This window comes from Manis pentadactyla, chromosome 1 (genome assembly GCF_030020395.1).
Source record: "Manis pentadactyla isolate mManPen7 chromosome 1, mManPen7.hap1, whole genome shotgun sequence".
NCBI classification, from domain to species: domain Eukaryota; kingdom Metazoa; phylum Chordata; class Mammalia; order Pholidota; family Manidae; genus Manis; species Manis pentadactyla.
In genome coordinates, this window is record NC_080019.1 from 224,941,121 (window position 1) to 224,966,327 (window position 25,207).

The 25,207-nt window shown below is 41.0% G+C and overlaps 1 protein-coding gene across 8 annotated transcripts in view; it reads right to left on the bottom strand.

The window, feature by feature from the left end:
• ATXN7 (ataxin 7) overlaps positions 1 to 25,207 on the bottom strand; it is a 122,182-nt gene that overhangs the window by 21,484 nt on the left and 75,491 nt on the right. For 6 of the 8 annotated variants that reach the window (XM_036878396.2, XM_057507923.1, XM_057507910.1 and 3 more), the window contains one exon: positions 24,799 to 24,903. The exons of 1 other annotated variant lie outside the window; for it this stretch is intronic. In XM_036878396.2, coding sequence (XP_036734291.1) covers positions 24,799 to 24,903 — 105 coding nt within the window. Of the gene's footprint in view, positions 1 to 10,615; positions 12,503 to 24,798; positions 24,904 to 25,207 lie in introns of those variants that run through there. One more of the 8 variants, XM_057507936.1, reaches the window with a different exon arrangement.

Genomic DNA, 25,207 nt, shown 5'->3' on the forward strand with positions numbered 1-25,207 from the left:
AGCTAACGCCTAAAGAACCATTAACCGTGGCTGAGTAAGTTAATATTTGTAGAGCGCTGAGAACCACTGCCTGGCACCTGGCACTATGTTTCAGGGTTTGCTAAATAAAGCTCACTGCTACTATTTGTCCTCAACTAGTATTTTCCCAGCTTCCATCAACTGCAAACTATTTCCCCTGTTCTTGGCAAAGCCACATAAAAATGCCATTTTTTACCCATTTTTATTTGGATTATCAACACTACCATTCCCCACCCCTCATTAATATTCACGAGTCTGTCATGGGGACATCGTTGGTGTTTCGGACAAGACCGTTCTTTTACAGGATTTCAGGATGGTCAGAATTTCTGTTCCCCACCCCCTAATAACCAGTAGCACCCCTCCACCAGGACAGCCTGAAATGACCTCTCAACCCATTTTCAGATGGCCAGCATGAAGGAGGGCACCACCCTCAGTTGAGAGGTATTTTTCCAAAACAATAGTATCTATGAAACAACAGTTTGATAAGCATGTTATACAGATTTTCAAATATACATAAAAATAATTAAATGGTAAAATTTAAATATTCATCCTTGTTTATCCGCAAAAATCATCTTGTGTACTCCCGGTGGCAGTGCAGTAAAGGAATGATGCCATGTCTGTGGTACTAAGAGGGAAGAAAAATCTTTGACCTCTAAGAAGTTAACTCCGTTAACTATTCTCTGCATAACAGAATTTTCAAGCAAGTGTCTCAGAGTAAATATGTTTCCTCTTGATTTCAAACAATGTAAATAAAAATCTCAATCTAATTAAATATAGTCAAGTTCTGCTATAATGCTTGTTTCAGGAATATAAAATTATTCTGAAGCCATTGATAATACATGGAAAATGAGAGTATAATGGAATTTTGCATTTGCTTTTACAAGATTTCATCTGCAAGAAGCAGTTGTGAATGCAGAAAATTACACCTGGCTGAACTGAGCCACGTGGGAATCCACAGAACATACACAGCTGCCCTCTCCCCTGCCCGCAAACATCCACCACCCACCTCAGTTCACCAGGGATGTGAGAGGCCACTCCATCCATGTCCGGTGCTACAACTTTCCCTCTAAATCAGATAACCATCTTCCCACTATTTCACAACAGCTCTCAAGCAGCAACCTTTCTGACACCTGCTTCCAGAAGCAAAGGTCAGGTCATCTTCAAAGAAACTGTCATATTCATGCATTTTTAAGCATTTAATCTATGTAAAATGTTGGTTTTGTTAAGTTCTGATCTTTTTCTGCACATGTCACTGAAGAATTTTTCAGTGTTGTGCCCATACCCCATTTTCCCAATGAGTCTCATGTGGTTTTTATTGTGCAGTTTTGCATAGTGCAGCAATTTTTAGGCATGCATGCTGTTTTACAGCAGGACTGACTGACTTGAAACTTGTCCTTTGACTTTTCTATTCCCATCATAGTCCATTCTCCCCATTTTCTTCAGTTAACACTTCTTGTCTATTCACTCTTGATACAGGATTTCACACGAGAAAGTCAAGATTCAAAGCTCCCTAAACATTGAAAATCAGCTGATATACCAGTAACATGTTTAAAAACTACTATTTTCTATTTCAACAGTAAGAGTACACATTACAATAAGAGCTACTTAAAAACTAAGAAGGCCTATCACATGGATTTCTTTCACTAAAACTGAAATTGTGTGTGTGTGTGTGTGTGTGTGTGTGTGTGCATATGTGTGTGTGTAACTGAAATTTTGGCTAAAGTGTCAGCTCAAATCCTTGTCAAGCTGCTCAATTAAGCTGTCCCTTCACATCATGGTCTAGGAACTTACTCTCTGGAAAGGGTGGCATCTGGCTTTTTCTCTTAGGAGAAAGCAAAAAGGAAAAAACAAATTTAATGGTAGTTGAGTAGGACTCTCCTCATCTTTCACATGGGCCTCATTTTTCTTAAAGATTTTAAACTTATGGCTTTCCAGATCAACAGAGAAGTGGGCATGTTTTGGGACAGGTTAGGGACCTTACATTACATGGTGGCCAGATGTTAAGCATGACTGGATTGTGGTCTGGTGAGGAGTCCAAGTTGAGTTTTCAAAGCACTCCTCTCTCCAGAGTCTGACACCAGCCCGGAGAAAAACCACATGCTGTCCCTGAATGAGGAGGGCATGCTGAATGGCTCTAGGGGGGGGTCGAGGTAAGCAGACCGACAGACAGACAAATGCAGATACAGGGAAAGACAGAGCGGAGGCAGAAAAAGACAGCCATGGGTGAGTGTGTGTGTTTGGGGGATGAGGAGACCAGGCAGACAGACAAATGTGGAGATAGAGACAGTGGCAGAGAGAGAGGCAGGGGAACGGGACCGGGAGACAGAAAGACAGACAGCACGGGCACAGCACGGGCACACCACAAGGCAGAGGTGCTCCTCCCCTTGTGGGCTGGACATGTCACACCACTGAAGGCAAGAGCAGGAGGCTAGGGAGGTCCTTATTTAAGTCTTCCAAAGTGGAAAGCAATCAAGAATACTGAGCTCGTGATTTGGGATTTAAGCTAAGATTTAAAAAAATACACATATATAAGTATTGACACCCAAGTACAAACCAGTAAGAAGTTCAAACAAATAATTGGATCTTTTGAAGTCACAAATTAATATTGCTTTGAGAACAACTGAAAATAACTCATAATGTATAATTGTCAAAGTTAGGGCACAAACCTAAAAAAAATCACAACTTTAAATCATGCTTGAACAAAAATCTGGAAGGATACATATCAAACCTTTTAGAAGTGAGGCTATCCCTGGGATTATCAGTCTGTTTCTGAAAAATTTTTCTATAGTGAATATGGTTTACTTGATTATTAAACACACGCTTTACTTAATAAAAGAGAAATTTCATTTGGTGTTCTGGCTGCAATTTCACACATGCAAAATAAAGCAAGGCATATTGTCACTTAGGAGGACAGTGTCAATTTGTCCCATTCTTGATAGGCATCAGCTAATAGCTACTAAGAAACTCCACAAAACTGTTTTTACTCTCTTGTATCTTATTAAGCCTTTTAATCAGCCACACAACTGACTGATGAGAAGTCTCACCTTCAAAAACAATAGCTGCTACTGTTTATTGGGTAGAAGCCATGTGTCAGGTCCCATGCCATGGAATTTACAGGCACTACACTATCTCATTCCATCATGACCACCTTCTTACAAAGCAGACACTACTATGATCTCCACTTCCCAGATGGGGTAGCCAAGGCTTTAAAGGACTCAAGTCAGTTGTCCAACATCACACAGCTCGTTAAGAGGCAGAGAGAGCTGGGGTGCGCTCCCAGGCAGGCTGACTCCAGCACCCAGTCTGGAACACACAACAGTCCACTTGCCCTTCTGAGGCCAAAGATGGGCAGTTGGGATGGGGGCAGGGAGTGGCATGTATCAGTGACACATGATTCCAAGTGCCGAGCAAAAGCAGCTATCAATTAGCACAAAAGGCCACACACGCTGAACTTAAACAAGGCTGAGACAGAATTTTGGTAAATTTGGGATAAGGGTCAAGAATCTGTCCTAGGGAAATCCATTTGGTTGTGGACTCCATCTTTCCATTCTGTAAATTGCTAACCTAAAGATGAGCTGTGGCTGCCAGCCAGTCTACCTTTTTTTTTCTTTTTGCTCACAGTTTTAAAATATCAAAGATGGCTTGAATAATGAATTTTGGCTGAAGTGCCAGTCAGGGTTGTCCTTCTCGCTTAGCTAATATCACCTTACAAAGCTCCCAGATGACTGTGTTCTACAAAGAACCATCAGAAGCAGCAGCAAATGCCTATTCTACAGACACGCCTGGTCCCCGCCAACCAACACAATACACATGCTTCTCCCCACTCTCTGGTGTGTCCCAGTGGCCTCCCCAGCAGAGGCTCAGGGCTGCTGGGCACAGTCTTGATGTGGGCTCACTGAGTAACCAGCCAGCCTGAGGAGACTCCAAAATAAAACAGAAAAACTTTTTTACAGATCACGTGAAGGGGCAAAAGCTTTGGAGTCAGAGACAGATTCAAATGCGATGTGTGACCCTGGCAGTGAGTGACCTGACAAGGCCCGCAGCCCAGGGCTGACTACAGATCAGATACTGGGAACTCAAGAGGTACTGGGAGTAAGACAGAGCCCCTGCTGTTAGTTCAGCTGCCACTATGGACTTACGTGGGGAAAGCCTGGCGATTATCAAAGAAGGCAGAAATCACTCGAGAACAAACCAAGCCCACTTCATACTAAGTTATCTTCTCCAGTGTGGTACAGATTTAGTTTACACATATTAGTTCAAGACACTACACTCTTCTCACAAAACAGCTTATAGGGACAACTTTTAGAATTCATTTAAAAATGAATAAATTCACACCAACCAAAAAGGATGCTCACTCAAGCTAAAATTATTTTTAAGTAAAAAGTTGGCTCATTTTCCTGACAGAACTGAGTCACTCAGGAAGAACTGCAGGTGGAATGGAATAAAGTGAAGATCAAGTCTTAAATTCAGTTTATGGGTCCAACAGTGGAAATATTAGGCAGATTATCAAAGTAATGATCCCTAAAACAATTTTTTCTCTAAATGAAAAACCTACACTTTTGGATGGATTTGGTCAGGTAAGGTAAAAAAGAGTATGTATTCTAGATAGAAAGGTCTCGTGAGAAATACCAACTTACACTTCAAGGAATGTGTGATTTCATGAGGTCTCTGAGCCCCATTCTACTAATACTCCACAACTGCTCCATCTAAAGCAAGCATTTTAAACACTCAAGCTTACACATAGGTATAAAATGTAAAACTCAGATAAACATGTACAGATCCTTTAGCCATGCACAACAAGTAAGAAACACACACACCAAGAAGCTTACTTTAGAAACTTGAGTTGTCATTGAGCAGTCCCACCACAGAATTAGATTATTTGTTTTCATACTCGGGCTTAAAAGTGACTGCACTGGACTTTTTTGCAGCTGCCAATTAACCCAAACTGTCATACTGAACTTTCAGACTGTCAAACACAACTGGTGAGGTGTCAACTGTCCTCACCTTTCTTTCACAAGGGTTATGACCCCCTAAGAAACACCGAAGATTAGGAGACTATAAATCAAGATTGTATATATTTTTTAAAAATCTCATAACTTCTTCCTTACACATCTACTTTGCTCCCATAAGTGTTTTCTATAAATTTCTGGTACTCAAAAACAGAATCGCATTTTGGATCTTTCGTTGTATCTGCACATTATATAGGCTATTATTTGCCTAATATATTTTTCAGATTCAATGGCCAACTAGGCATACCTAATTTGGCATTATCCTAAACAATATCTGGAAAACCATGACTTCAGGTTTGACACAGTGATTTTTTTCTACTTTTTTTCTTCTCTTTTTTCCTACTTAACACTTAAAAAATATTTGGCATTCCTCTTTAAAATCACATCATGGACTGCACATGGACATAGAGCATTTAGCAGTATCTTCTATGTTCACTGTCAACTCTTCCCTGTAAATTTTCTTTTCTAAAAACACTCTCATGTGTCTGTCCAGCAAATGTAGTCCCACTCCACTCTTTGTCGTCACGTGTTCTCTCGAATGCTAAATCTGCTTTGTCTTTGATCCAACTTCTTTAGCGGACCCAGGAACTTGATGATAAACTACTCCAGAGAGAGCCAGGTGTAGTCTAATATTAAAAAAGGAAACAAGTCAGCGGAACTGTCCCCAAAACATTCAAATACGAAGTTGGGGAATCCAGAGCTGACCTCTGACACACAAATTGTCTTGGAGGACGATTAGCCAAAACTGGTGATGAAGGGCAGCCTCAGAGCATGCTTAGGTGGCTTCCAAATGACACTGGAAAACAGTGAGGAGGAAAAAGTCTTTACCACAAAGCACTCGGCATCATTTCCACTGCAGAGATTTAACTGAAAAGGATTATTTAAACACTGGCTGCCCTAACCAATTAGTCTCCAACTGCAAGTTCTGCCAAAGGCATTTCTCCTCCCCCTAAGGCAGAGGTGCTTTTAAATTAAAACATAAGGGGCAAATGCAGAGAGAGAGAGTCATTTACAGCACTTGGGCCACTTGAAACAACTTTTCACCAAAGGTCTGTAATCAAATTATCAAGCTCTTCAGGTCAGTGCTTTATGACAGAAATAAAAGCCCACTGAAGTACTCCGGGGCACTTGGCATTTCCAGGTCTCTGGCAGGGCACACACTGCAGCATCCCCATTCACACTAGCTGCATGAAAGAGAACAGATCACAAAGGGCAGATTACAAGGGAGAACGCTCCGACTCTGCTGGGGACAGGCGTGAATGGATTGTAAATAATGTTGTTAAGAAAGGAGCAGAAATATGGCAACCCCACATAATCCCCCTGCCAAGAGTTCTTCCCATGGAGACTGGTTTTTCTGGACTTTGATTTCACATACATGAGAAATATGAACAACTTACTGGCTATCTGGAGGTACCCCACCCCTGTCATCTTACCTTGTAGCTCTTTGCAAACATTTTTTAAATGGGATCTTAAAAAATCCAAATACTTTATTAAAGAAGAGGGAATCATAGAGAAAATGAGTAGGTACTGAATGGTGTAACAGTTGATAACCTCAGTTCTGATGGTGATATTCCCTTCTAACCACTGTCCTAAGACATCTTTCCTTTTTTTTTTTAAATTTTATTTTGGTATCATTAATCTACAGTTACATGAAGGACATTATGTTTACTCGGCTCCCCCCTTCACCAAGTCCCCCCACATCCCCGTTCACAGTCACTGTCCATCAACATAGTAAGATGCTGTAAAATCACTACTTGTCTTCTCTGTGTTGCACAGCCCTCCCCGTGCCCCCCCCCACTATACATGCTAATCGTAATGCCCCCTTTCTTTTTTTCCCGCCCTTATCCCTCCCTTCCCACCCGTCCTCCCCAGTCCCTTTCCCTTTGGTAACTATTAGTCCATTCTTGGGTTCTGTGCTTCTGTTGCTGTTCTGTTCCTTCAGTTTTCTTTTGTTCTCATGCTCCACATATGAGTGAAATCATTTGGTACTTGTCTTTCTCCGCCTGGCTTACTTCACTGAGCATAATACCCTCTAGCTCCATCCATGTTGTTGCAAATGGTAGGATTTGTTTTCTTCTTATGGCTGAATAATATTCCATTGTGTATATGAACCACATCTTCTTTACCCATTCATCTACTGATGGACACTTAAGTTGCTTCCAATTCTTGGCTATTGTAAATAGTGCTGCGATAAACATAGGGGTGCATCTGTCTTTTTCTAACGGGAGTGCTGCATTCTTGGGGTAAATTCCTAGAAGTGGAATTCCTGGGTCAAATGGTATTTCTATTTTGAGCATTTTGAGGAACCTCCATACTGCTTTTCACAATGGTTGAACTAATTTACATTCCCACCAGCAGTGTAGGAGGGTTCCCCTTTCTCCACAACCTCACCAACATTTGTTGTTGTTTGTCTTTTGGATGGTAGCCATCCTTACTGGTGTTAGATGATATCTCATTGTGGTTTTAATTTGCATTTCTCTGATGACAAGCGACGTGGAGCATCTTTTCATGTGCCTGTTGGCCATCTGAATTTCTTCTTTGGAGAACTGTCTATTCAGCTCCTCTGCCCATTTTTTAATTGGGTTATTTGCTTTTTGTTTGTTGAGGTGTGTGAGCTCTTTATATATTTTGGATGTCAACCCTTTATCGATCTGTCATTTACGAATATATCCTCCCATACTGTAGGATACCTCTTTGTCCTATTGATGGTGTCCTTTGCTGTACAGAAGCTTTTCAGCTTGATGTAGTCCCATTTGTTCATTTTTGCGTTTGTTTCCCTTGCCTGGGGATATATGTTCAAGAAGAGGTCACTCATGTTTATGTCTAAGAGATTTTTGCCTATGTTTTTTTCTAAGAGTTTTATGGTTTCATGACTTATATTCAGGTCTTTGATCCATTTTGAATTTACTTTTGTGTATGGGGTTAGACAGTGATCCAGTTTCATTCTCTTACATGTAGCTGTCCAGTTTTGTGAGCACCATCTGTTGAAGAGACTGTCATTTCCCCATTGTATGTCCATGGCCCCTTTATCGAATATGAGTTGACCACATATGTTTGGGTTAATGTTTGGAGTCTCTATTCTGTTTCATTGGTCTTTGGCTCTGTTCTTGTGCCAGTACCAAATTGCTAAGACATCTTTTCTTAAGGAAAACAGAATGGTCTGAGGGACCAGTTCATTTGCTGAAGGGGGCCCTTCTGATGCTCCTGCAACCCTGTTGGAGGCACACTTTGAACTTTAGGTTATCATCGTGACCTCAAACAGACACACACAGATGTTTTTAGCAAAAGTACCTTTGGTGAAAAGGCTGCTGCCACCTTGAGCAAAATGAGGCCACAAAACTGTGCCACCTCTGTCATCTTGGCAGCATTTCTGACTGTGGGATACCATGCAATGAGAGACATGTTGGCTGACACTTCAACTTTGCTAACACTCATAAGGACCCCTCTCTGCTGTCTTCAGGAAGCTCAGTGTTACCCTGAAGGATCCTGACAAGATTACAGCAAGCAGTCACCCTACCTGCTCACCCAAACATGGTCTCCCTACTGAAATGAGGCACAGCATTTCCCCAAAATGTGCTCTCCTGTCTCCCTGCCACCTTTTCACAGACTTGAGATGTTTGTATTCCTCAAAGATCAACATTTGAGAAGAAAAAAGAGCTAAAAACCAAAAACCACCCTCTCTCCAGCTGCTTCTGATTTAATTCTTTATCTGTTAGGGAAAGAAGCTTCCTACAAGCTCAGTGATTTATCATGACCAGCTTACCCTTCCAATTTGCTATACCATGTTGCAATTCAAGCATCAACATATTCGGTCTTTAGGTAAGAATCTCTGTGGTCAAATTTTGGGTCTGGGTCACAGTCTTTCCCAAGTGAAAGATACAAGACTATCTTCAATATGCAAAAAAGGAATTAAAACACACACACACACACACACACAACAAAACCATGCCTTTACCACTCCAATTTTTACACACATATGCAAACACACAAGAGTTGGGGGAGAGAAAATTAAAGGAACTTTGTAGAACTCGAATTAGAGGAATTCTCTGTTTTTTGTTTTATTTATTTTTTAAAATGAAAACTTCTCAGCAGGAATCCCCACAGGGAGAACTGCCTCCCAGGCCAAAGAGGGAGAGCAAGCCCAAGGTACGAGGGGAGGACAGCACCACCTGCTGACAGCGCTTTGCCACGTCTGTAAGTCACACCCTGACTGCTATTTCCCACCAACTCTGCAGTCTTTCTATTTCTCTTTATTCAGGATGGCTCCATCCTGAAAAAGTGAAGACCATGAACATGGGAATGATAATAAAGCTTCAAACTCAGAACACAGCCCAGAAAGTCTTCTTCATTAAGCATCTGTTAATAAGGAATGGGTGACTGATTACTTAACAGTGTGGATGTTTTCAATAAGTTTGCAGCACGTGTTTATTTTTTCAGAAGAGAGAAACAGTTATGTGCCCCACCTATGGGCAGGGACTGTCATCTAATAAACAGTAAAAGCAATATTCAAAAACGAAACCAGGAATGGCAAGACTAAAAGTGCCTGACAAAAGATAGAGCTTTTGGAAAAATCAGTTTTGGAAATTAACAGCAATTTAATTAAAGGTTTAAGATCCATTTGTATTTAGAGTCCCTCAGACCGGTAGCTAATTTTGACCAGTAGCTAAATTTCAACCACAATTTAAACCATCCGGGGTCAAGCTCATTACTGCCGAAGGCATGAAATGTGAGCCCAGTGAAAACTAAAGAACTCAACTGACACCTCACTCCCTGCTTGCAGATAGAGGTAGGAGACGGTTAAGGGAACGTGGGGAACAACCTCCCAACCCACCCAAGAATCGGCTCAGCTGTATTCACTACTTTGATAACACAACTGAAAAAGCTATTTCTTTTTCCTGGCAGTCAGTCCAGAATTAAAATTTTATACACTCAATTTAAGTTACTGAATGACTTCCCAGAGTTGCTGTTTGTATTTTGAAGTCGTTCTTCCTCTTGACAGTGGTGTGTTTGAAACTTTGCTATGGATTTGAAGTATCTGAGAAAACAGCTTTCAAACACATTCTACAGGAAACACTGAACTGCCTGTCATGAAACCTCACTTACCACAAGTGAGATAAAAAAACAAACAGTTAAAGCGTGCTATAACCTTCCTCCATTTTTAGAGAGCGACGTAACTACTGTTTTCCTTGTTTTGAGATACGGGAACTGTTTGGTGCAAACCTCAGCATTTTGCTGGAGTTAATAGCAAACTTGACTCCTGTCCGCATTTGAACTTTGTCCAGATCACTCAAATGACATTTCAGAGTGGCTCCCGTGGCCGGCTCGCAGCAGCTAATCCCTCGTGTTGCGATTACCCCCTCTGATCCACTAGCTCCGCAGAGCTCACTCCCTCCACCACTTCAGCAACTATAGCTCCCTGCCTGCTGGCAGGCAGGACAAACACCAGGAGGAAAGGGGCCTGTGCAAACTCTCCCGCTCTGCTTGGTTCTACATGATGTTACCAAAGACCTAACCCACCTTCCTCAAGCTCATCCAGAACTAGGCCCCCGGCCAAGCCCAGACTCGGAAAACTGCCTGAGAAAACTTACCCCGTGGAGCTTTCAGCCCTCTTGCAGAGGAAGGGCTCTTCTGGAGAGGCTTCTTGTCACCTTCCATTCACATAATTTGGTTGTGCTTCATTGCACACTTGCTACTGCAAGCTTGCATCATGATTTGGGTCTGCCCACCAACTCCAAATATGCTCCATGTTTGGTCTTATGTAACATTGGCTACTACTGTAAAAAGCACTTGAATTACGAAGGTCCTGGCAGATCAACAGAAAACAAGGGGTGGAGTCTAATTTCATCTAATATGGTCATACAACGCGTCCTGGATGGTGTGAATTAATCCTCCTATTTTAAAGGCAAGCCGCCAAAACTGGGGAGACATGGAATTTATAAATTTAACTTGCTAAAATGTGAATTACTCATACCCTGATTTTTCTGAATACCTTTAAAGTGACACTGCTACTACCAGGTGCATTAGGAAATTTACATGATTCATTATATGGCCTACATTTTAAGCCTCTGAGAGACCTAGGAGTTTTAAAGTTATAAATATATTTCTGCAAGTATCAGGAGCCTTTCTCCACATTTTATTTCCCCATGAACTATACTTCTAAAAAATTAAAGTTTGTTATTCCTAAGGTTACTTTTCCTTCCTAAATTTAAAAAATCGGAATCAATTTTCTGTGTGTATTTGTAAAATATGTCTTATTTCAGAAGAATATACACATGGCTGTCCTAAGTTTGGTGTTCAATCACTGGAAGACTGACTAAGCTGGGCCCTTTTATACTTTTAATCCAAAAACTTCTCCAAGAAGCCCATTGTAAACAGTGTCTTCCTGATACAGCTGTTTCCCTTTGTTGGTCCTACTACACTCCCCATATAACTATCCCCCCTCATCAATCCCCAAGTCTTACCGTCAAACAGACATGGGGAAAAAAAGCCAAACGATCTGAGTTTTATGGCACTCAAGGCTGCACACATAAATAGAATCAGATGCCTGATAGTTCCGAATGAACACTTTTAAATGTCAAAAGGAGGGGGAAATTCCTCTACAGAATCCCATCACCCCATAGAGAATATTTGGCAAGAAGTCATGAATTACATGTGTGGAAAAGATTTGGCCTGGAAGGGGTGGGAAAGAGGTTGTAAGGCATAGGAAATGGCTTCTATTAGACCAGACGCAAATTCTAAATGAACTCTAAAACAAACGATAGTGGCCACATTGCTTTATTTTTATAGGAAGCATTCAGATACTAACTGTGGCAGCAATATTAAGATCTGGAGAATTTCCTGAGACCTATATTTTACTTTTTTCCAGATTTCTTAACATGATATTCAAACAATGCAAGACTATGGTGGTCCTTTAAAGACACCAGAAGACGACAAGGGAAGAGCCATCAGCGGACCTTCGAGGAGCAGGATGAGCAAATCTTTCAACAGTTAATTACCAAAATAAGAATGTTAGGTTATTTCATTGGAACTTTTAAGCTAGAAGAGAACATTCCATTGCTGTACTACCTGACTGCAACAGGTCTTAGCCCTGTTCACTGCACCCACCCACTCTCCCCAGGGGGCAGCTGAGGAATCTCCTTGATGTCACTAATTGCAGAACGCAACTGGGCTAAGAGGCCCTTTCTCAGACTAAGGCCTCGTTCCACATCACTGCACCAGTCAAACCAGACACCAGCATCCTGCACTGATTTCCCAATACGAATGCTTGCCTTTTAATGTTCCCTTTTATAGACGGTGATATGACAAATGGGGGGGAAATCACCAGGAGAAACGGCCAAACCATGACAGTTCTGGAAACCAAATCTTTCCATAATCCTGAAAAAAAACCAGGGTGAATTTCCACAAATGCACAAATGTTCCTAAATGCTACAAATACACATCTGCATTCAATTTCATATATAAGCAAGAAAAAAAACTGATTTTATTTATAAGGCCTACTCCAAAAAAGATGAATGACAGTGTAAGACAGGAATATATAATTTTGAATAAGAACATACACAAATACACAAAAATTGGGCATAAAGCTGAAACTTTTAATCACACACACAAGTCTCTTTCTTAATGCCTTGAGTAAAAAGTTTCAGCAATACCACTTTCTGAAGCCTGGAAAGCATTAGCATTATTTTTTTCAAATCATCTCCCAATATCCTACCCAAATAAAGTTTATTTTGATACTAAGTTTCCCAAAGATGGCTCACATTTAAGTGTCTAGGTCTGGGGACATGGTCACAGTTCTTTTTTCTTTGGAAAAAATTAAGACTACGGACTAAAAGAAGACTACCGACCACAGACCATTTTAATAGAATACCATCCATGCCTTACAGCCCCAAATTCGTAGGTATCAGCTGTGGTGTGGATAGTGTGTACTCATCAACTTTTCTCCAGTGCACAGAGAGTCCTGAACTGACAGAAATTCTTCTGTGAATTAGCCTGCTCACAGCAAACCAGCAGCAGCCAAGAGGGAGAGCGAGGGCCTGGGCCCCGGGTGCAGCCAGCCCAGGACTCGTCACCTCTAGTCATGTGGCCCTGGGCAAGAGACTTCTTTCCCTTAGGGTCCATGTCCTCCCCTGGGGACCACCCTGCTGTCTCCTGCAGGGCTGTGCACGGGAGGGGTAAGGGGAAACAGGAACCCATGCAATGCAATGCCCAGCATTGACACTAAGGGCTCAATCCGTGCTAGCTCTTAGGACTGGAAGCAAAATAAACGGGGTGGTGGACATGATTTAAAAGAAAGAAACAGATTTCCATTACAGAGATTAGTGGAGTCCCAACAAATCTTGGGATTTCCTAAATTAAATCCTGAGAAGACAGCAGAGGGGTCACTTGGTGTGGGGCAGCAGATACGCTGCTGGCAGTTGGAAATTACTGGTGGTGGCTGGGCCTCCAGATTGAAGGAGCACAAGTCTCCGCTAACCCCACTTCAGTGTCTCAGCAGGCCGGGCGAGTTGTAATTGGCCTTAATTGGCACTTACAGGAGCTTTAGCATTGCTTACCTGCTGCCAAGGAGCATTTGAAAGGGGCCGAGAGTATTTTCAAACTTGGAAATGCCAAGCAATTCATTCAGCTGTGGGCCTGGAAGCCTACTGTCTAGAATCAGATTAGCTTCACCAAGAAATGTTGCTGTTATTATCCAGTGCTCATTAGGTACTCACGCCGGATTAGGAGAAGCAGGAGATGAAGTTTAAATGGGGATAATTCACCTTGAAGGCTAATACGACGCAGGGCCTTCCTCTGGCTTGGCATCACCTGATCTTTTGGTGGACGGCTCTTCAGGGCTCAACCACACTTCTTGTGTTGTCCCTTTTCAGCTGTTTCAATTGTTCAGTGGCAGGCAAATAAAATATAACCTCATGGCCTGATTTACATAAGCTTTGTGTTAACCACCGTCTGACCTCAGCCCAGTCATTATTTGATACACAAAGTGAACACTGTTGAAAGGTGACCAATCACACCAAATCCAAGAAGGATAATGAGCTCAGAAATAAAATTGACAACAGCTTTTCACTGGCCCTGCTATTAAGCTCATCAAAAATTGTTAGCCTCTAGGAGGCTACACATTTTGCTGAGAGGAATCCTGGCCAAACAGAACTCGATTTCTTCTCTAAGCTAAATTCCATACAGAATTAACAAAAATTCCCCACAGATGCCAGGAAAATTGCCTGTAATTATTCAAGTGAGTATTTTTTAAAATCATTATTCATTTTTAAAGCTCTCTTTTCCTTGTATCATTAAATATTACTCAAACTCAGAAAATACATGCTCTACTAGTAGTAGCAAGCACAAAAGTTCGTGCTTGTTTGAGAAATTTACTTAAAGGTCAAGTTACAATTAATCACATTTGTGTGTGTGCATGTGTATGTATAACACTTTCAGAGGCTTTAGAAAAATAAGTGGAAGTTTAGGAAAATAAAACACCTACTCCTAAGTGGTGATACTCTGATACATGGCTAAAAGAGATACAAATACCGTAACCTTTTTGGAATACAGTCTGGTAGCAGCTATGAACAGTGCAAATAAATATCCTTTCTGACCCAGGAATCCCTTTCTGAGACACTGTCTCATAGAAATGAAACTGCCAGTAGAGTTGATATGCAGGAGGGTCGTTATTGTTGCTTTATTAATAGAGGCAAAAAGCGGAAACAAAGTGTATGCCCATGGGCAGAGGGTCTGGTGGAGGAAGATACCCATAACCATATCTTACAACAGTATGCGATCATTAAAGAGGGGATCAGTGTGAATGGTATTGTTGTGAATATGGTATTATTGAGTAGAAAAGCAGCAGAATGTGAATAGGATCCAATTTTGGTAAAACTATGACCAAAAGTTCCTACTGATAAAATACAGGATTATATGCCTACATATATATAGTCATGAACATGAAAAAAAAAGTATAGCATGAGGAAAAAATACAGAAGGACGTGTATGTACCCAGAATATAGCATATTACAGAGATGGTTTACAGAGTAGGGAGAGAGGTCTGTTTACAGCTGGAGGAGGTGGGGAGGCAGAAAGAACCAGTGAAATAAGAAAAAAAGTAGGCTGAACTGAAAATAGCAGGTTTGAGATATTTGCATTTGTGTGTCTGTGTAAAAATATATGATGGGTGTATTTAATAAATGTATATGCCAATCAAAAAATCCATAAAGGGAATATAGTCAAAATATTGTAACAATTTGGTATGGTGATACCTGGTACCTAGAATTATCATGTATATAAATGTTGAATCACTGTGTTGTACACCTGAAACTAATGTAATGCAATACTGTTGTCAACTACCCTTCAATTAAAAAAAAAAAATCCATAAAGGAAGTGATTTAGCAAGTTTTTGCTATTAAAAAACATGTGCTGTGAGGAAGGTGAAGAAAAATTTAAACAATATGAAATTCTGGTATTACACCAACAACTATATTCTGATTATGGCACCAGTTTCATTCACTGGGCTGGGCCAACTGATACTCAAGTAGCGGGCCTGAGCCCAGTAAGAAGCACAGAGAGAAGTCTGTGAGCCACTCTGGGAAAACAACATCCTAACTTTCTAATGCTCACTGCCAACCTTCAGATTAGGCATTCTCTAACAATCTTTTTAAAATATCAAGCATAAGAGGCAAGGAGACAAATCCCACTACAGAGTTTATTTTCGACCCTAGGAGACTACAAATCAAGAACTCTATTGTGTGATCAGGGCTTACTGCTTGTATTCTAACTTATCTTAAATTAAGATAACTACCTTCCGCGAGCTCTCGTTTAACTTCCAAACACACAGAGAAAAGGTACAAAATTTCTTTGAAGTTCAATTTGAGAACTGTTCTCTTAAAAACAAAATGTAAACATAAACCTGAAGACTGGGATTTCTGTACAGACGACATGGAATGAGGAAGGGAAGAGCTGCATTTCGCCAGTGTCCCTTTGCCCCAAGCCAGTTTGTTTTATGCGCTTGGACTAATACATGCATGGGAGGAATTGTCCCAGCCACAGCAGGTGCAACAGCATAAAGAAGCGATAAGAACTCCCTCTTCTGGTCACACGGAAGACCACAACTGACCAGGGCTGAAAGAGCACGTGTGTGTATCTTAATTCAACATACAAATTAGTCTTGTGAAATGACTGTCGAGAAAAACATCTTTTAGCAAATATAACTAAAATATGGATTTATATCCTGAAATGTCTCTGTAAAATTTGAAGCACAGCCATCCTAATGATTTCTATATGTAGCAGACAAGTTAAGAGTCTCATTGGTAAGTATTAATAATTTATGCCTATTTATTTATTGGTGCCGCTGGAAATGTTCACCACCTTCCTCGGGTGACACAAATCAGAACTGTTGAAGTACTTCATTTAATCATAATAGCCTAACCTGGAGGAAATTATGACCAGCCCCTACAGGGAAAACAATATGCTGAAAGACTGACAGACATTCCCAAAGAAGAGTAGTCTTTAAAGCACTATCTGTAAAATGCAGCACTGAGAAACTGAATGTCCGTCAATGCAGGACTGGTTAACTTAAATCCATTAATGAAGTGGAATACACAGCCGACGTTAAAAAGAAATAGAGAAATATGACTGTGGGAAAATAAGATAGATATACTAAGTTAAAAAAGTAAATTCACAACAACTCTAATTTTTGTCAAAAATTGCAACCCTAAGGGAAAAAAGTATGCAGCAAATAATACTTTTGTCCAGGCTAGAAACCTATTAAGGATATATGTTAAACCACGGCCCTGGAAAGTAAGACAGAGGAGCTTTATTCACTCTGGTTACACATTTATCCTCTTGTTGGTTAATTTTTTTCTTTTACAATGTATATTCTACATAATAATGAAAAAAAATAAAAATGCAGGTGGTTTTATTTTTTGATTAGTAAGTTTTTGTTGCCCAAATGAGGTCACAATTGAGTCCCAGGCAAGTGGACATGTATTCATTTGTTTCCTAGCTTATATGACTAATCACTTTTCCACTGAAAAACCTTCAAACAAAAACTGAAAAGAATAAATGAACCCAAAGTTTGCCATCACTATAATTGCTTTCTGCCCCTACTGTCTTTACAGAATGTCTAAAGACTGGGTATAACACAGCAAGACTCTACAGTCAGGTCGGTAAAATGCATGTAAAACAAAAACAAAAAACCCTATATTCAAACTGAAGGAACAAACTCAATGATCCACACACTACGTGAAACCCCCATAAAACTTGCCACCACCTTCATCAGTCATTCCTCATTCCTTCTTTTCCCTTATCACTCATCCCCAGTCTCTCGGAAGGCCCTGCTGGATTTCTACTTCAAGCAGATTACAATTCTGTCCATATTTCAAGGCTCTGCTGCTACAATCTTAATCTAAGCTTTGTCTCCTGATCCAGTTCTCACTTGGACTAGTGCACGACAGCCTGCTACCTCATCTCCCGGCTTCCATTCTTGCCCCCTATGTTCCAAAGAACAGTCATAAATCAGATCAAGACACTTCCTTGTTCAAAATTCTCCAGAGACCTCATTGCCTGTGCCATCCAATTTTGATTCTTTCATGGTTTACAGGGCCCAACACCATCAGGACCCGGTCCTCCTTTCTCTAGTCTCACTGTCCTTCTGCCTCCTCATTGGCCTTTCTGCCAAGCCCATGCTCACCTCAGGACCTTTGCACCTGCTATTTTCTCTGGGTGGGACACTGGTCCTCCAGCTCTTCAAATGGCTGGCTCTTTTTCTCACTAAACTTAAATATCATCACCTCAGAGCCACTTTCTTTGACTAGCCTTATCGAAAGGTCTTGCCACACATTCTCTCTCTCACATTATTCCTAGCATATATCACTACTGGAAATAATCCTGATACTGTCTTTTTCACTCCACCCTCCATAACCAGAAGAGTGCAAGTGGCATGAAAGAGACACTGATTTTCTAGTGCAGTGAACTGGCAATTCCTGGAGCAGACAGTAGATACTCAATAAATGTTTGTTAAGTAGATGATTAATATCACTGCCAGGTTTTGTTTGTTGGTTTGTTTTTCCAAACAACAGACATTATGAAAAGCACAGATTTTCATAAGAGGAAAAATCAATATACTTTGTAACTAGAAATTAAAATGTTGCTCCTACAAATCACATACTTAGAACCATTTTAAACTTAACTGCTGATTATGTAACTAAGGAAAAAGATTAAATTACAGTAGGTGCAGACATCCTTTATTTGATGCTACTGACGTCACCTGAAAAATATAATTAGCTATTTGTCTCATGGCAAAGAAAACCTGAATTCACTCTATCTTATCATGCTATGTAGGAACAAGTTTAGGCCAAACAATCAGATGGCAATTTCCCTTGAGAGTTAAACAAATGTCCACCATGACATGGTTCACATTTTGGTGTCCCTGCTCCGTAGCTCCCTTCCCTTAGCTCAGCCCCTGAATGCTGGAGAGAGGCCTAGGATGTGTCTCTGAAGCAAGAAAAGGTATTTTTGTCTCTGCAACAACTTGCACTCTTTATACTGACTGCAGAAAGAAACATGCCAACCAGTTCTCCAAAGAAGCTACAAAATGTTATGAGGCTGGAACAAAGAGAAGAGCTTGGCTTTGATGGCTACAGCGATTTAGGGTTAAACAAGTGGAAGAACAGGCCTGAGAGAATCCCAACGACTACCCTAAATCAATTATTTACCTACTATCATTACACCTTCAAATTATTAAATGTTCTCTCTGAGGTAATGGGTTTACAATGCTCACCCCGCTTCTCTAAGCTAACATAAAAATTCTACCTGAGCTAGAACATCTGTCACTAATGAGAGTTTTGTGACATGTGGAATTTGTTATATTTTCTCTACATTTTCTTTTAAACCTAGACATCTTTACCATATATATGCAAGAGAAATAGAGTAGCCAGAAAACCTGGCCTGGTACATTTTATCTATTGAGTGAAATTTAATTTAGGAGTTTGATTTGTAAATTGGGAATAAAACCATCCATTCAGTGCATCAGTAGGAACAGGAATGAGACAGTACATACGACAATGCTTTGTGAATCATCAAGTACTATTAAAAATTATCATTAGTCTGTGGGCTTTTAAATGAATGACAATCTTAAAAAGATTAACGATCCCTGAAAGTTTCAAAGGAGAAAGAGGCCCAGATATAAAACTTCAGTAGCCAAATTTAGCTAGTACATTGGAGAGAAGAGACAATTTTTCCTTTATCCAAACAAAAAGTTACTTAATAGACAAGGTAACTCATTAAAAATACCTGAAGCTGTCACTTTCCAAGTCTAAGTATATCAGATGGCAAAAGGGGAGGAGTGTTCTTTATTAAATAGCAGAACCTCTGCTTTGTGGTGCAGATTTGATTATAGGATGGCAACTCCAGTCACAACTATGTGAACTGCTGCCAACAATGGAAACCAGCATTTTTGCCAACACCAGTTCATCAATTTTACGGATTAAGTAAGACTACTTTTGATCTTATTCTAACATTTTTTGAAACCAATTACCTCAAAAATGTATGAGTAATTTCTACATATTCATTCTCTGATGAAAATGATATTTTAGAAAAACATAATTTATGCTGGCACCTAAAAGAATCCAAACCACCTCAGTGCACTACAGGGAACATTAAGTCCATGCAATGTATACGGCTGGTTGTTAGTTTTACAGGATTTATAATATCTGCAAGTGGAGAAAGCTGTAAGATCGCAGCAGTGTTTCTGCTAAAGCTACTTTCACAAAGTTAAGAAAACTCAGACTTATGACATTCCCAATCTGTCAACAGAAGTCTGAAAGAGAGGCAGATGTTCTACACTGACGACCAAACTGACAGGCTACTTGGAGTGACTGGTTGGACTCCACATGTAATGAATAAATAGTATCAATTGATAAATGACAGAGCATTTTCCTCTGTTATCCTTTTGCAAATCCGTAACATATGATAAGAGAATTCTGCTTCCTAGGTATGGGGTCTCCTAGGGGTGGGGATGGCCTCAGTAAACAGCTCCTTAAACATCAGATGAAACCAAATCCAGTAGCTGGAGCTGGCATTTCCCAAAACACAAGTACATATCACTCCCCAGCATTAATGACATTAAATTGCAAGTGAAAACTTACTTTCCAAATCTCTTTCAATACTTCTGATATTATCACACTACCAGTGTGCGTACACTCGTCCGAAACCTACTACGCTAGAGCGGCCGGGCTCAGAGTCAGCACTGGCAAGAGCATCAACAGAGAACCTAATCTTTTCACTATATTTATTTTCACATTTACCACCTATAGCAAACAACACTAGTCTTCCCGCTGATTATTCCAGTAAGGTTTTCTTTGTAAAAGATTTAAATAGAAATGGTTTGAAAAAAAAAAAATTAAATGGAACTAAGTAACTTCATCATAAAGATGAAACTCGATTAATTAAAATTGGTTGAAGGTGGCACAGGCGCAGAATGTGACTACGGAGGCCTTGCTCGGGAACTCAGTGTGAGCCAAAAGGAGAACAAGTGTGTCAGCCTACCTAATCTGAAGCAAAATACTTCAACAGCTGGCATTCAGGTAGTGTCTCAGTGAATGCGAGAGATCCGAAATGTGGCATCTGTCCGAGCTGAACTGACAGCATTCATTTATTTCCCCTGGGTAAGACCACCCCATGCCTGCGTAACAGACAGGTTGAGAGGAATGGACGTATTCTCCATATGCAAACTCAAAAGAGAAACAGCGGAGCACAGAACAGTGCAAGCACACAGCAGTTAGACGTCAGCAGTGTTTCTGCTAAAGCTACTTCCACAAAGTTAAGAAAACCCAGATTTATGACATTCCCTGGGAAGCAATTTCAACAGAGAACTGCAAAGGCATCCCACAAGTCATCAGCTAACCTGACCTCTTCAGATCCACTGTCAATCCAGCGTCAGTAGCTATTCAGTAGCTACTTTAGGACCAACACATTTATGACCAACTAAATAATCAACTGAGATCACAACATTGGTAAACAACTTCAAAAGAAAGGTGATTTTGGCTCTAGGGAACGTCACCATCTCAGCCCTCCTTCATAGTTAAAAGTTTTACAGGTAATTAATGTGACATTTCCAGCACTTACTACAAAAAGTTAACAATCAGTTTTAAAAAAATAAGGGCCTCCTTTCACACCATTCTTGCTAGGCTCAGCCAGTTTCTGAGTGCCCATCTGCATCAGCCACCACGCCAGGCATCTGGAATACAAGCGGCAGCCCCAACGAGCAGATACATCTACTGTTACCTCAGTGCACCGGGCCTGCCGGCGGGTCAGAACCAGCCTGGGGAGCAGTTAGGATTGTCAGGGTGCAGAACCCTCGATCCTATCCCTGCAGACTCCCATCCAGCTGCCCGGGAGCAGGCCCTGGGAAGCTATCCACTTAGAAAGCTCCCCTTTGATTTACAAGCGCAGCACATTTGAGATCCACTGACTCAAATTATATTTTTAAGTCTGAAATGGGCAGTAGGAAACATTTTGCTCTTAAAAATAACTGAATAAAGAGAAGTATAAAGTATGATGGACTATTTCAAAACATTTGAAACAACATCAAGAGAGCATGGTACTGCTATGTGTTTCTAAGAAAGCAAGCTATACGATGAAAGCAGTCAGACCACGAGAAGCGAGGAAAGCCAAAATGGCATGATCACTCACCACCATTGCTCAAATAGAAATTCTAGTTAATCGTTAACTCCCAAAAAGGCGGCTCTGCTAGCAATAAAGTTTATGTTCTCTTGCTACTCAGATAATAAGCTGCCCAGCAATTCAGAATTACATCACCACCATTAACTGACTCATAAGCCATGCTACCTACCACTGGAGCTTCATTCAACTTCCTGGCAGTGTGATTTTACAGGAACTACCTACCTGCTGAGTTCTGCAGCAAATGCTCACTTGTTCATAAAAGTAACAGATGAGTATCAGTGATATATGACTTCAGAGAAGACTGCACACATTTCACCAACTTCATCAAAAGATAAGAAAACAGAATCCCTCCCTTGCCAGTTATGGGTTCTCCTAATATGGTAATAAACAGACTACAATAGCCACTAGAAAAGATTTTGAATTAAAAAAATTTTTGTTGGTGTTGACTGAGGAAAACAAACATGGAAGAATGGGCATTTTGGAGTTAAAACAAAAATACAACCCCTGTCTTCAAAGACAAGAGATACCAGCTGGCTGGGAATGGTTTTTAGTACCTGTGACCCGGCCCACCTCTCCTTTCCTCCAAGAGAGGATGTGTCCCTGCCAAACCACTCCAACCACCACGTGAGGCTCCTTCCGCTCTGTGCGTAGCCCCCAACCCCACCTCCCTATTCATCTCCAAGCCTCCTGTCCATTCCATCCACCTTCTCCTTGGCAGAAGCCTCACAGAGGGAACTCCTTCCACATTTCCCAGCCAAATCCCTTTCTCAGAACACTTGGCCCTCATCTTTCTGTCAGGGACTCCTCCTTTCTCTTACAACATTAACATTCCCTTGCTGCTAGAGAAACAAAAGCCCCCCAGCCACCCGCCCACCCAGTGGCTTCATCAGTCACATCACCTGCCTAGCCACAGAAGGCATCTGAGTGTGTGGATCTTACACTCATACCTTCTCATTTACACAAGTTACCACAACTCCTTTGTCATTCAATAAGTATCTTATTAGAAGACACTCTGCACTTGATACTTGTAGAGAAACAGGGTAGAAACAGAATATTAAGACACTGGCCCCCCATCCTCCTGCCTCACATATCCTGACTTCTAAGAGACAGTCAAAGGAAGAAAAAGAAAATCATCTCCATAAAACCTGCTGGAACAGCTGAGGGTGGTGCTTCTGGAAGAGGGACCAAGAGACACCCCCTTTCAGATGAAGAAGTCCTGGAAGAGGTAACACCTTTAAGTGCGCCTTGACCCAAACTACAGCTGTTTCACACTTCCATTTCCTCCTCTGCTCCCTTTCAATCCCCTCTACCCATTGATCCTCAGGAGGACCACTAAGTCACATCACTGGTGTTAAAAAACCTCTAACAGGTCCCTAGTGACACATCAAGGCCAGGGGTATATGATGGGCACTGAGGCTCTCCGACTAAGTCCCTGCCTACCTTTGCATCCACACATGGGTACGTAAGCTCTGGCCAGTGGAGACTCCATGCGGTACATTCCAGACAGCCTGGAATTTCCTGCCTCTGTGCTTGCTCACATCACCACTGCTGCCACCCTGGAGCCACCAAATACAGCTGTTCTGTGCATAAACTGTGCAGCTGTACGTAGCAGCCCTGTCTATCCCCATCAAAAGACTTCCCATTTCAGGGGATTGTAGGTGATTATTTAGAAGTATTTTTTTATTTCCCACAATGGACATGTATTAGATATACAAAAATGGAGGGCAAAATTTTGCACATGGGAAAAAGAACCCATTCTACCCTTCAGAACAGCCTTAGTTTCTCTAAGACTTCTCTGAGTTATGCCATCTCCCCAGCTCTACTGTTCCACCTTAGCCTTAGTCCATCATCATCTCTTGCCTCTGAACTATTCTCCCTGCTTCTACTCTTCTCCCACAATCTGTTCTCAGCAAATCAACCTGACAATAAGCAAGGTACGCCTGCTTTCACCCCTTACATAAGCCCTCCCATGCCCCCAAGCTGCCTACAAAGCTATGCATGATCAGGGTCCCTGCCTACAAGGCCAGGATCCTCTAGTCATTACTTCCCTTCACTAACTACCCTTCATCCACACTGGCCTTCCTCAGGTCTGTGCACCTGCTCTTCCCTCTGTATCAAATGCTCTATTCCAGACCAATGCATGGGTGGCTCACTCTCATTCCTTAGGACTCAGGTCACTCCTCAGAGGCTTTGCTGAAACATTCTCTAGAGAAGGACCCCACCGTTATTCTCGGTCTCAGGCTTGAATTTGTAGTAAAGAGGACAATGAGGAAACAACTTGCAGCTGTTTTTTTTAAACGTCTCTAGTTAGTTTTGCCTGTCTCTCCTCTCCAGTTAAGACTGTAAACTCCATGGAGGTAAGAATCATACCATATTCCCACTGTCAGAAACAAGGAGGGCATTCAAATACTTTTGAGTTGTTACTGAACCAAACTGGGTATAAAACTAAGTTTTGTGAGCAGATTTTTATTGTAAATACTTTAGGTGGCACTGTGAAATGTAAAACAATCTCATTCAGTTTCTTCCTTGATTAAACATCCAGATAACAGGCTTTGTGCCTAGAACACCTGGGATAGCTCAGGGGTTCATAAAGTCACGTGTGATCCCTAAAGTGACAACGCCTCATTCTAAAGTCCATGCACATTTTAATGGGGGAAGATGCCACATTGTTACCATATTCACAAATCAGAACATGACATTTAAGACAGATTTAGAACTACTGAACTTGGAAGTTTCAAAATCACATTTCCTTTAAAAAAGCCACATCTCCATACTATGCGTGAATAAGTAATTTTACCATCCACCAAATCCACAACCACAGGCTCTAGAAGGAAACACACCTTTTACTATACTGATGCAGCACAAGAGATTTATAAATACATTTGTACCTAATTTCAATAAAAATCAGAAAATGCACAGCACTTTCAATACAATTCAGAAAATGCCTAACATCTGATAGGCATTACCCATTCAATGAATTAGGAAGCCTACTTCCTGACAGGGGAAGGATAGGATACACTATCCATGCTGTCAGTGGCCTTCAGTTTGATCCTGCTTTACCTTTTACCCTCTAATAATAATTTTTAAATGGTTATGCACTTACCATAATGTGATTGAAATGCCTGCGGTTTGACAACCTGATTACAGTCGTTACACACCACCAAGTAGAAATCATCATGGGCCGGACAGAGACCAAATATTGGCATGTCTGCAACAAAGAAAGAGAGCATTGCTCAACTCATCTGCTTCTGATTAAAATGAAACCACCTGTGGTGGCAATTCTTTCTAAAGGTGCTGCCTTATGATAAAGTGCACCAAGATCAATGTTACTCCAGTTCAAAATTAACTGAAGCGGCACACCATGACTATTAAGAAATCAAATCAGCTTTACAGAAACATGATTGTAAAGGGTTAAAATAAAACGCACCAAAAATCATTAGCATGAGGTGAAACAAACAAATCTATTAAAATGCAAACAATGAATACATTCACACAATACAGCAACTTTAGAT